Source organism: Anolis carolinensis, chromosome 2 (assembly GCF_035594765.1).
Source record: "Anolis carolinensis isolate JA03-04 chromosome 2, rAnoCar3.1.pri, whole genome shotgun sequence".
In the NCBI taxonomy this organism is placed as follows: Eukaryota; Metazoa; Chordata; class Lepidosauria; order Squamata; family Dactyloidae; genus Anolis; species Anolis carolinensis.
Window position 1 is genome coordinate 105,805,902 of NC_085842.1, and position 13,947 is coordinate 105,819,848.

The 13,947-nt window shown below is 37.2% G+C and overlaps 1 protein-coding gene across 1 annotated transcript in view; it reads left to right on the top strand.

The window, feature by feature from the left end:
* Positions 1–217: 217 nt before the first annotated feature.
* LOC100551662 (cyclin-dependent kinase-like 3) overlaps positions 218–13,947 on the top strand; it is a 75,802-nt gene continuing 62,072 nt past the window's right edge. Inside the window, exons 1-7 of the mRNA XM_062969373.1 lie at positions 218–397; positions 2,792–2,986; positions 3,923–4,101; positions 5,387–5,499; positions 7,412–7,551; positions 12,365–12,453; positions 13,720–13,873. Of these exons, the coding sequence (XP_062825443.1) occupies positions 233–397; positions 2,792–2,986; positions 3,923–4,101; positions 5,387–5,499; positions 7,412–7,551; positions 12,365–12,453; positions 13,720–13,873 (1,035 nt within the window). The 5' untranslated portion in view covers positions 218–232. The remainder of the gene's footprint in view (positions 398–2,791; positions 2,987–3,922; positions 4,102–5,386; positions 5,500–7,411; positions 7,552–12,364; positions 12,454–13,719; positions 13,874–13,947) is intronic.

A 13,947-nucleotide genomic window follows, 5' to 3' on the forward strand; every position in this document is an offset into this window, starting at 1 on the left:
ACTCAAATTTCTTTCAGTAGTGCTTGCATGGCAGAAACCCCAATCATACATATTACAGTTTTTAGCATCTACCTTCCTTATTTGTCATAAAACAGATTCCCCCCCCCCCCCAACAAAGCTTTCTTCTTGATCGGAATAACTCCCTTCCTGATTTAGTTATTTACGGAAGAACAAAATGTGAATAGTATAAAATGATGTATTTTTCTTTCTTGAAGAGATTTCAGACTTGAGTATGGACATGTATGAGATCCTCGGAAAAGTGGGAGAGGGAAGTTATGGAACGGTAATGAAATGTAAACACAAGGAAACAGGACATATAGTTGCCATTAAGATATTTTATGAGAAGCCAGAAAAATCTGTCAACAAAATTGCAATGAGAGAGATAAAATTCCTAAAGGTTTGTATCTTTTGTCATTTTGAAAAACAGTGCCTTGCTAATAAATTAAAAATCAATAAGCATAGTTATTAATTATAACTATTAATTATACAATTTTAATTATAATTTATTGAACACACAAACTTAAGCAAATTGATTATGTTTACATTGGTTTGTTTTGCTAAAATACTTGCAAATTTACACTGTGCTACTTTATATTTATTTATTTATTTCCAACATTTATATCCTGCCCTTCTCACCCGAAGGGACTCAGGGTGGCTTACAACAATGGCAGTAATTCGATGCCTACACAAGATCAAAATTACACAGAACATAAAATCAATTAAAACTATTAAATACAATATAAAAATTTTTAAAACAATTTTAAAACAAATAGTCAGATCCATTTGTCCACAAAAACCTTGAGCTTTAGCCATAAGACAGTCCGTGTCATCTTTGCCATTATTCATTAAAATCCTGAGCACATAACCATGTTTTTAGGACTCTTCTGAAGTCCAAAAGTGTTGGAGCTTGTCGAATATCTCTGGGGAGGGTGTTCCACAGCCGGGGAGCTACTACCGGGAAGGCCCTGTCCCTCGTTCCCACCAGCCGCACTTCTGAGGCAGGTGGGACCGAGAGCAGGGCCTCACCAGATGACCTTAGGGATCTTGCTGGCTCATAAGAGAAGATACGCTCGGACAAGTAGATTGGGCTAGAGCTTTATAGAAATAAGCTGACATCTTGATCTTTAACACACATAGATCCCTTCTACACAGCCATATAACCCAGAATATCAAGGCAGAAAGTCCCACAATATCTGCTTTGAACTGGGTTATCTGAGTCCACACTGCCATATATTTCAGTTCAAAGCAGAAAATGTGGGATTTTATTCAGCTGTGTGGAAGGGCCATACATAAGAGTTAGGGCACATCTACACAGACTATTTAATGCACTTTCAAATTGATACTAAAGAAAGTGGTTTCACTGTGCTGATGATTCCATAAGGAAATATTGGAACCACTTTGAGACCTATTTGGTGATTACAGAAACCGTAGAGTACTAATAGAAAATTAAGATCTTTTGTTTACGTGCTTCTGTGCAAACTTGTTGTCTTGCCACCACAGTTTGGAGCTGACTAAAACTGCATTTAATGGTCAGTGTAAATGGGACCTTAGTGGAGGGTACAGCAAGTATTTCAAACTGGTTCAGTTTTGAGATGCAACCGTAATGGCTCAGCTCTTGTTTTTGTCAAATAAAAAGACATAGTTTGTGACATTCTGGTTTGGAATCTTAGCCTTGGTCAGGGATGCAGAATTTTTGTCATTCCCACAGTTTACTGCATGTCTCCCATGAAACCCCACCCCCCAGCAATTCCAGATCCACTTCTGAAAAATCCATGTTGTTGCTGTTGCTGCCACCGCAAGTCATGCCACTTCCACACAGATCTCTGCAGAGAATCCCCTTTGCCTTCCAACATCGCTCACAAGGACCTGTTCCCTAATCGAAATATGCATGCTGAGAGAAAAAAGAGAGTCTTATCTCTTTTTTTATGTGTGTATGAATATAAATTCCATTATTAAGCAGGCCTGTAAGTTATCAATATACAAATACAAAATCTACTAAAATATAAGAGACTAAAAAGTGATAAGATCATCATAAACTTATGATCATAATCCACCTTAGGTCCTAGTCTTTTGGAGGCAGAGGTGAGATTAATAAAGTGAATGATCATTCGATTGAGACCTATTTGCATGAATAATGTGCATAAATGAACAAACGTAATTTGAATGGAATATTTTTAATTTTAATTGAAATGACATCCAGACAAACAAATTCAGGATTTGCCTATGCATGAGATAGATGATGTAGCCAGAAATTGCATTGAATATGATGAAAGATTCCTACATATAATTAGCAAACTACAGAACGACCATGCATGTACTTTTCTATTGTCATATAAATAAACTAATTTTCGTAATAAATACTTTTATTCAACAAATTGAGCCCCCGTTGGTGTAGTGGGTTAAACTCTTTTGCCGGCAGGCCTGCTTACTTGAAAGTTGGGTTGCTGATCTAAAGGTTACCAGTTCGAATCCAACCCAATCCCTCAATCAGCTTCAGCTCCACGTGGAGACATGAGAGAAGCTTCCTACAAGGATGCTAAAAATGTCAAAATATCCAGGCATCCCCTGGGCAATGTACTTGTAGACAGCCAATTCGCTCTCACCAGAAGCGACTTGCAGTTTCTCAAGTTGCTCCTGATATGAAAAAAAATTAAACAAATAGCATGCATATCAATAAAAGTGACTATCTTTTATTAATCACCTCAGAATATACTCAGATAAATAGAATCGTATGGACAGTATTAAGAAAGGGAAGCAAAATAGAAGTCTTTATTTCGTCTTTTGTCAACAGCAATTTCGTCATGAAAACTTGGTCAACCTGATTGAAGTCTTCAGACAGAAAAAGAAAATCCACCTAGTGTTTGAATTTATTGACCATACAATTTTAGATGAGCTACAGCATTACTCTCATGGTCTTGATAACAGGAGACTTAAGAGATATCTGTATCAGATTCTTCGAGCAATAGTCTATCTCCACAGCAACAATGTAAGTATCTACTTTTTGGAGAAAAATCGAACAATATTAATTTCATGTGACTTCTTTAGTGTCATTTGCACTTGATTTCTAAAGATCCTTGGATTTAAGGGCTTTATCAGACTAGCGTTTTAAAGCAGGCATCAATTGCCTCCTGCAGAATTCTTGTAAATTTAGGGCAGGGCCTTTGCAATTCTTAGCTAGAGGTCCTCACCTTCCTAAACTACATTTTCCAGAATTATGCAGGAGGCAGAAGATGCTAAGAAGCAGGGGTGCCCTCTTTAATACACTAGTCTGATAAAGCCCTAAATCTCCAACCTTCCCACCCAAGGACAGGAATGCCAGGAAAAGAAAAGAGCCCCAGCAAGGCAGATGGTTGGGAAATTGAGTTCTTTACTCAGACTCCCATCTTCACTGCCATATAATGCGATTTGAAACTATGTTATATGGTCAGTATTAAACTGTTAAACAATGTATAGTTTGCACGACTCTGAATTCTTCCACTGGCTAAATTGATATAGAAATGATATTCAGTGACAGCTTGCATGCAAAAGGCCCCTTTTATGCAATACTGGGCATCTTCAGGCAAAAGTGGCTAAATTTCTACGCAAAATCCTGGATACCTACTGCCAGTCAGCATTAACAACACAGGGCTGGTGCTGTATAAGACAATGTGCTGTGTTATCCTTGATTTTGTGCCAGGCACACATCATAGCTCTGCTCAGTGACCCGGACCATGGCTTCAACCACCAGCAAGATAATTTCCGTGACATTCTCAGAGTGGTATGCTTTTTTTCTCCTCTAAAAGCTTCTCCTGTCTGTTGACGTGCATGTTTGATGGACAGAACTCGTGCCCCTGCTTTAACAAGCCATTTGGGTAATAAATTCACTATTCCTTTTTTGAAATGTGTTTTTAAGCCAAATTCCAATTTATCTTCCCTTTGCCAGGTAATTCACCGTGATATTAAACCTGAAAACATTCTAGTTTCACAGACTGGAATTACAAAACTGTGTGATTTTGGGTTTGCTCGGACTTTAGCGGCTCCTGGTGATGTTTATACTGATTATGTGGCAACACGATGGTACAGAGCTCCAGAGCTGGTGCTAAAGGACACTACCTATGGGAAGTATGTATTTTAAAAAAATTATATTAAGAGCCTGTCCTGTATAGCACTATAGTAATTCTAATGTACTGCATTGTAAGTTACTGTTACTATAGTTAATGAGTATTGTATTTACATAGAAACATTTGAAAAACAAATATGTATATACTTTGCTGTGGAGAGGGCACAGCAAAGAACAATAGATGGCGCTCTGACACACATTTCATCAGTAGCTCTTGTTTTGATGGGAAAGATTAATAAAATATCCAGCAATAACTTGCATGAAGCTGTACATATTCCCACTGATTTGGAGGAGAGTTATTAATGCTGTATTGGATTTAGTTACACAGACAGACAGTTTACCTTTGCAATATATGGAACCAAAACTTAAAAAAAAGGAATTGCAGCCTCATCTTAAACTCATGTTATATGCAGATGTTATTGATTTCAGTGGAGCAGATTTAAATCATTCATACTTATTACGTACTTCATTGTGCACAAAGAGCAATAAGGTTTTATCGAAGGCTTTCATCGCCGGAATCACAGGGTTGATGTAAGTTTTCTGGGCTGTATGGCCATGTTCCAGAAGCATTCTCTCCTGACGTTTTGCCCACATCTGTGGCAGGCATACAACTCACATCAACCCAGGAATAAAGTTGTTTTCGTATGGCCAGTTGCAATGTCAGGTACAACTTTTGGGAGAATTCTCGGGTTCTGTTTTTTTAAGTAGACCACACACTTTTGCCACTTTCAGCACTGGCCATTCCCTTGCTCTCTCTTGCTCTCGCTCTCTGCCCAAGTTTACACTGCTCACTCACTTTCTGTATAGCCAGTCTCCATGAAGGAAAGAGAGAACAAAGCAAGTGAAAACTGCCACTCCTTCTCTTTAGTCATGCTACTGTTATAACCAGATAGAGCATGTGAACAGGCAGCAAGAGGGAGAAGGAGAAAGAAGATTGTGGAGCTGTGGTGTTGCACAGTGTGTCCCCTCCAGATGTATTGTTTCTTTTGACAGGTATTCTATGATTCTAAATCTCATACCTATACTAACCAACTGTAGAAGGCAAAATTGAATAGGTTATTGGTAGAATACTTTCATGGGCTCTAAACTCAGTGAATGTGACTGGATTATAAAATGTAACTTTTTGTATTCTTGGTCTTGGTTTAACTGTTCTTGCTTTTACATTTTCAAATTGTATATTTGCAACTCTTGAAATGTTTTTCTTTTTAAAAGATTTCACTGAAATAAGACTTTCTTGCAGCCTCAGTCATTGTATTGTTGAACATTTTGTTCATTTCCTGATCTTAGACCTGTGGACATCTGGGCTTTAGGTTGCATGATCATCGAGATGGCCACTGGTAACCCATACCTACCCAGCAGTTCTGACCTCGATCTTCTTCATAAAATTGTGACCAAAGTAGGTAAGTACTGCTGTGGATGATATTTCTGGGACACAGTGTTGTAAAATGTAAAGTCTATTGCAGCTCTGAATATGAAACTAAGTCTTTAAGTTTCCACTCAGGTTTTGGATCTTACATTTCTGTGGGTTTGTTTGTTTGTTCATTCATTTGTTACATTGCTCCATCTTTGTTTCAGTGACCACAAGGCTCTCCAGCTCCCAGGACCTGGTTCTCCAAAGCCCTTTGCTTGGAGAAACTACACTTTTGGATTAGGACAATGTCATGGGGAAAATGATTAATTTACCTTCATCTTGTTGTACTCCAATCCATTTTGTTCCCCAATCATAAGGCACATCTACTTTGTTCATTAATGTAGTAATTTCAAACTAGTATTGAAGAAAGTGGTTTTACATTGGAAATCCTCGAACCAGTTTGAGGCCTGGATGGTGATTACACAAAACACAGAGCACTGGTGCACATTGATGTCCCCCCCGCCAATACTTTTGTGGGAGTTTGTTGTCTGGCTGCAACAGTTTGCAGCTAGCTTCAAACTGCATGAAATGGTCAGGTGCAGATGGGGCCATAGTTGCTTTTACTTTGGGATTAAAATGTTAAAGGCTGCATCTACACTGTGGAATTAATGTAGTTTGATATTGTTTTGATTGCCACGTGTCAGTGCTATGGAATCGTTGGAGCTGTAGGTTTACAAGGTTTTTAACCTCTACAGGTGTTGGTGTCTTACCAAACTACAAATCCTAGGATTCCATAGCATTTGAGTCATGGCAGTTAAAATGGTGGTAAACTATTCGTTCTACACTGTATGTGTATTCAAAGTCAAATGATACACATCCTGTTATCTCTTCTAGTTTTTCCTTGGCTAAGTAAACATGCATCTTGTTTTTGTCTTCCTCCATCTCTCAAAATCAGATTGTAATACCTAGATAGCATTTGTAGACAAATTTTCCTGAACTGCATAAAGTATCGAACATCTAAGGCTTCTTTAAAATCAAGAGCCAAAGGCTTTGCTGAACTTTTACAACTAACAAAACAGTTGTATAATTTTCACATAAGTTTAATATCTTTATTTTTTCCCGTATAAGGGTTCTGTCCTTGTAGTAACCAAGTGTTATTAAAAGAATGTACAACTCCAAGGTGCATGTTAGTTTCTTCCTTTCCCCTGCCTACCCTTTTTTCATTGTTCATCCCTGTCAAATTTTGGACTATAAGTTGCTTGGGGCAGGTGTTTGTCTACTTACACTCTGTAATGCACAGTGTGCATGGTTGGTACTAAATGATGTATGCATCAATATTCATCAGCGTTAGTTTGTTATTAGTAAAATAACTCTTGTGCTTGTGGTCATACGTAGTTTTTTAGAAATGAATTTAAAATGAGTGGAACAATGCTATTGGTATACTTATCTGTTATTATTTACTGTTTTGTATAAATAAATGTATTAGTCTCTTTTGATGATGTTTAGATATACATCTTTTTCTCAGCACACTATTTTGCAAACCATTTTCTGGGACCTTTAATTAATAGTTGCCCAGTCATTTTTACAGTTGCACTTTTGTGAGTGTCAAGGAAAGGAATTTTTTCTTCCTAGTTTTAAGGAATTTTTCCTACGTAGATAGATGCAGAGATGAATAGCTAAATGTGAGGAAACTTTGTGGCCATTTCATAATTAAGGCACAGACTTAGAAGGATATTGATGTTTTCCAAGATACTAGTGACACAATTGTGAGGAAAACATATTTGATTGACTTGGATTGTAAAATCAGAATGCCAAAATGTGTGTAGTTTTATGACTACAGCAACTAAATATGTGTGCCTGAGGTAGCACGATGAATAGTTAAGTTTAGTGTAAATGAATGTACCTTATATCAACTTTCTGATGTGTATGCGCTTCTTGGGTTTTTTCCCCCTTTATTTCAGGCAATTTGACACCTCACCTTCAGAGTATTTTTATAAGGAGCCCAGTTTTTTCAGGAATGGTCCTTCCAGAAGTTCAGCACCCTAAAAGTGCAAAGAAAAAGTATCCTAAGCTCAATGCACTTCTTGCAGATATGGTTCATGTATGTCAGAAGAGGTCTGAGTATCAAGCTTACTGATAATAATTATTTGTAGCTTGGCATAGTTTGTGTGTATAACTTGAAAATCAGTGCATCTAATTATCTTGTGCCCCATCACCATTTTCATGTTCAAAGAAAAGAGACTATTGGCTCTGTAACATTACACTGTTTATAGCACTATCGTTCCACTTTAACCACCATGGAATCCTGGGATTTGCAATTTGGGGAAGGGCCAGACAGCTCTTGAGCCCCACTAAACTTGAAGTGGAATAGTAGTGTTGAAATGGTGTAGTGTGGCAGGGAGCTGTATTGATTATTAAAAGTATTTGTCCAGCCACATATTTCAAAAAATTATAGTAGGACTGTGAGCTTTAAAATTTTTTCTGAATGATGTTCAGTTTCCAATTTCTGTCATGGATTAGAAGAAAAATCGGGAGGCCATGCTAAACATACATTATGACAAGGAGCATTACACTTTTTTTATTTTTAATTTAAAATATGTCATTTTAATTAGTGGCATGGTTTTCCTATACTGAATGACCAGTTTAAATACTGAGATGGCCAAATCTAAATATTTTGGTTATCCTCACTGGTTTCAAAATGCAGTCAGTATGAATTGAATTTTTTAAAGCATTAAAAGTTATATTGCCTTTTCTGCTATCATCCATTCTGACCAAATGAAAAAGACTGCAACCACTGCCAGAGACAGAGAGGGAGGGGGGCAGTAAAGGGAGGGAGCTGCCTGGCTACTCCAAACAGTGTGGCAGGGTGTACACTTTGCCTGGCTGTGTTGGCATGACCTGTGAGAGACAGTATGGAGAGAAAGGATTATTTGTCTGCATGAGTGAGACTAGCCCAAGCAGAGCAACTATTTGTAGAGAAGAAGTGTGGAAAGAGGAGTAACCGGGTAAGTAACCATGAGATAGAGGAGCCCCCCCCCTTCCTATGTCAGGTTGAATGTAGATTGGCATGACATGTTCTAATCATGGTACGACTCTGCTAGTGCGCTGCACTCTTCGTTTTGAGGAGGCATTATGTCTGATATCATTTTTGTAATTGAATTTACCTTTCATTTGCTGGTTCTAGGAAATGGTGGCTAGTGCAAAGGGGGCCACCTTCAAATTTGTGTTTCATTCTTTTACAGTATTTAAAAAGCAGCATTTTAATGTTACTTGGTGATAAAATCTGTAGCTAGGAAAATGTAATTGGCTAAAGAATGATAAACTGATTTCCCTCACGATAGCATCGAATTTCAGCATGCAGATTATTCTGACTATGTTATCCTGAATAAATTGCTTTCAGGGGAAACTTGCCATTAGAATCTAATTTCAGGAAGAAAGAAAATTTTAAAATGCTAGATAAAACTGAGATGTAAGAATGCCATTCAGTCGCCATTAATCATTTTGAGGGGTCTGTTAAATTAGAAATGGTTTATCATATGCATCAACCCTGCAGGCAGGGTTGACTAGCTATATCAGCAATAAAATTAACGGTGACTAAATTTGCATATGTACATTCACTAAGTGTTCCTAGTGAGTTCTTAACATTTGCCTTGAAAGTTTATTATTATGAAGTGCAAATATTGTATGTGGCAGTGCACCTTATTTGGAGTGAACACAACCAATGTGATACGGTACTCATTCTGTGACAGCACATATATTTGATCCCTGCCCTACCCCCAGACTCCTATTTCTTGACATCATCTCTGTAATCATGATCAAGGCTGCTCCAGTAGATCTGGGTTGCTGCATCGGCATATCTTCTCTGCCTATGCCTGCTCCTTCTCATGGGCAATGTTGCTTAGAGCAGAACTACAGCAAGATTTGCAGCTGCTGTGATTGTGCCATAGGGCTGTGGAGTATCTTGGCTCCAGAGTAGGACTGGTGTTTGCTCTGGCTCTGCTATTTGCACTCTCACTGGAAGGTTCTGTCTCAATTATGAAACATACTCCATTAGCCAAGCTCAAATTAAATCAAAATGAAAACAATGTTAACAAGTTGTTTGTTCATGGCAGATTAAACAGTGTCTTCCTATGTAATGTTTTCATCATAAAAAGATATATCCTATTTGTTTTTACTGAATGTGTTCTTGAAGAATTTGTTTTATAAACATGCTTTTAGACAGAGTGTATATATCTGAGCTTGGAATTTGAGAAGTTATGAATGTGTTAAAGAAGGTTCCATGACAAATGTGACAAATTATTAATGGCAACTGCAATGCCAGGCACCCTTGTAGTAATGTGTATTGCACTGCTATCATTCATACTTAAACAAAGGTCTAAAGTACTTGATTCAGCAAGAAGTAATGAGCCTTGCAGTAATAAAGTGTCCTTACTAACTATAATTTCTTTAACATCAGTAGGCTTAGTTTCAAGGAAATTAAGACTCTCATTCATTCAGGGAAAGGTCTGTGAAGCGAGGGTTTCTGTGACTGACAGAATGATAGTATTAAAAAACCAGTTCTATGTTGGCCAAAAAGCTGAGATGTTATGGCAGTGTCAGTTTGTTCTTTGCACAGTTCTGTCTCATGTTAAATTTCATCACACAGAAACATTTTGTGCTTAGGAACCCCCAAATAGTTATTATTATTGATAACCATTTGTTTGAAACACATTGAACTGAGTCCTAGGATATACTCTCACTGAAAATATTCAGGCGTTAAAAAAAGAAATAAAAAAGAAAACAACTTAAAATGCAATAATATCATTTTGCCAACTATCTCTTGGCTAATCAGAAGTTAACTTGTAGTACCCAGAAATATTGTATCTTGATCAATACAAACCAGCTATTTGATATATAGTACTGTTTTAGACATATTTTTTTGCATGCTTGCCATTTTCTAGACACATGGAAGTTATGGAGCAGCAGTGTTATATGTTGTCACTAGCCCTAGTCCTAATGGATGATCAAAGATTATGGTAGTTATGGTCCAACTCATCTGTAGGCCAGCAGAGTGGAGAAGGATGAACTGAACTATCATCAGTTACACGTGTTATCCAATAAGTGCCTGTATCAGTCCACATCTATATATATAAAAATGTTCTGATAGTTTCCCCCTTATCTTAAACAACAAAAGTACACAACCAAAACACACTAAATTTGGCCACAAAAGACATAGTCATCCAGACTGTGTTTTTACATAAAAAAACAAGAAAAATAAAGTCCTAATTAGAGGGAGAGGAATAACTGTTTCTTTCCCATTGCTGCTAGTTAGAAGGCTAAGCTCCGTCCACTTTGTCTCCTAGCAACCCACTCAGCCATTTAATGGCGCCCAGGGCCTCTTCAATCAGGCCTCTTCTACACTGCCTAGAAAATACAGATTGTCTGATTTGAACTGGATTATATGGCAGTGGAGACTCAAGGCCCTTCCACACAGCTATATTACCCATTTATAATCTTATATTATCTGCTTTGAACTGGATTATCTTGAATCCACACTGCCATATAATCCACTTCAGTGTGCATTTTATACAGCTGTGTAGAAGGAGCCTCATATCATCCAGTTCTAAGCAGATAATATAAGATTATAAATATACAGTAGAGTCTCACTTATCCAACATAAACACCCCGGCAGAACATTGGATAAGCGAATATGTTGGATAATAAAAAGGGATTAAGGAAAAGTCTATTGAACGTCAAATTACGTTATAATTTTACAAATTAAGCACCAAAACATCATGTTATACAACAAATTTAACAGAAAAAGTAGTTCAATGTGCAGTAATGCTATGTAGTAATTACTGTATTTATGAATTTAGCACCAAAACATCACAATGTATTGAAAACATTGACTACTAAAAGGCTGACTGTGTTGGATAATCCAGAACAGATAAGCAAATGTTGGATAAGTGAAACTCTACAGTAATATGAAATATTTACCATGGTATAATAATACAGAACAATATAATCTCTAAAACCAGGACAGTAAATAAAGAGCAACACTCTGAAAGCAGGGAAATTGGGAATTCCAGAAAGGAAACAATCGGGGCCAGCTAACACTTCCCAACAAAGGATTCTCCCAGGCAGGAAGCAAACAGGCTTGAAGCTGCAAGGCCATTAAATGCTAATCAAGGTGGCTAATTGCAGCATTCATACCTGCCACACTGAGACTATTAATTGCTATTTAACCTGGCCAACCAAGGATTCTGCAAGATAGAAAGCAGCCAGGCTTGCAAGCAGCAAGGCTATTCAGTGCTATTCAACCTGTCCAACCAAAATTTCCCTTAGATAGAAAACCCCCAAGCTCTGAAGCCACGAGGCTACTCTGTCCCATACAATCAGGCCTAGAAAGGATGCCCTATGTAGAAAGCGGCCAGGCTTTTTAGCTGCAAGACTATTCAATGCAGTTCAAGCTGGCCAAACAAGGATTCCCCGACAAAGGAAGTAGCCAGGCTTCAAAGCGGCTCTTTGATTGAGGATGCTACTCCAGCTACTCCAGAAAACGGCCAGGCTTTGAGGCTGCAAGACTATTCACTGCTATTTCACCTGGCCAACAAATAATTCCCATAAGCCACAGCAACGTGTGGCCGGGCAAAGCTAGTTCTATACAAATCCTCTTTAGAAGGAATTCGAGCCCTATCAATAGCTATGTTGTTCATTATTTGAAGATAATAACAAAATTAAAAGGTGCATTTAAAAATAATAATGGGAAGTAAGTAATAACTGGCATCAATGATTTCACAAATAGGTATTTATGTAACAACCCAGAGATAATTTATAGTACATATTTTATTACATCAAATTTCCTGTCATAAAATATTATATCTCATTTGTAAAAAAAAACTGCCTTCTAAAATAATAATTCCATTATTTTCTAGGCTTGTTTACAAATGGATCCTGCAGATAGGATGTCATCTGCTGATTTACTACAGCATGAATATTTCACCAGAGATGGTTTTGTTGAAAAGTAAGCAATTTAAGCTGAAGTTTTCAATTTTGCTTTGAAGCCTTTCAGAATGAGTGGCCTTTTGCGTGACAAATGGGCATTTACTGCTAGCATGCTGATGCAGCAAGTGGAGGATCAAAATATCCTAGCTGTAGTAGCTGAAGCACTATATTTTCTTGTGTTCACATCACAGTTTAATTTCTAGTAAATCTGCTTTTCATTCTAGGTTTCAGACTGAAAAATCTTCATTTCAAATGCAGTAATATGTGATTTTATCTGTCCAAATGTTGTTGATATTTGGCCAATGATTATTGGCCAAATATGATTATTTTTTATTTTGTGTTGAAAGCATTGCATAAATAAGTATAAAACTGATATGATTAATTCATTGAACAATATGCATCTAGAGTGCTGCACTTTGTCCACCGTGATGTAAAGACTGCCATGCTCACTGTTTTAGCTCTTCTCCCTATCCACATGTGGACATTGGACATTGCACAGAACATGCACATATCCTGGGCACTTTGTGATGGTTTTGCGGGAGTGAGGATTGGCTGCCCGGAGGCACCAAATTTTGTTTGATTCTTTGCTTTGGGTGTGTTGAAAGAAAACCCAGAAAGATGATTAGTTTGTGGAAGTCTTTTTTTTTTTTAACTAAATGGCCTACTAAATGTGTGGGTTGAGTTTCTTTGGCAAACAACAAACATGTACACATGATTCGTGTTCAGCAATTCTTTTGCAAATCTCGCTAGATATTTGTTCTTTCCCTTTCAAATCTTAAATGTTTTATATTGTGACAAGAAGGAATCTTTGATCTTTGTGATACAATAAATAGTGAGTTACATAATTTATTATGAATGAAACATAACTTAAAAATTGGAATGTACTTCCCAGTGAGAAATAAGCATTTTGCATGGAATATCATACAATTGCAAACAAATTATTCTGCAAGGCCTTGATTTCAAAGTCATAACTGAAATGTAGAACGAATGTGTTGTGATTGGCAAGATTTGTAATTCTGCTAAATATAGTTTGCTATGACAGGAACTGAAGCTAAAAAAAGGTACTTTCAGGTATTGGCCACAAAGCTTCGCCCTATAATCTCTTTTCTGCTTTGTAATATATTCTCTCTCTCTCTCTCTCTCTCTCTCTCACACACACACACACACACACACACACATGTATATAGTGTTTACTATACAATAAAGAATGATTTTGAGGGTGGAGAGAGTTGATACAGGGACAGGAGCCTTTGGTTTTTGATGTGATTCAACTTTTCATTATCAGATTCTTACCAGAGCTGAAAAGCAAATTATTACAAGAAACAAAGCAGAATTTTCTATCAAAATTCAGAGACAGTAATAAAGAACTTGAGCAAATCAAAGATGAAAAGAGAACAGTTCATGTTAATATTCCTCCAAATGGCTCAATTGTTGTAAAGGTAAGCAACTCTTTTTAGACTGTTTGGTAATATTGCTATATATATAGAATATACATTACTATTGTAACAAGCCA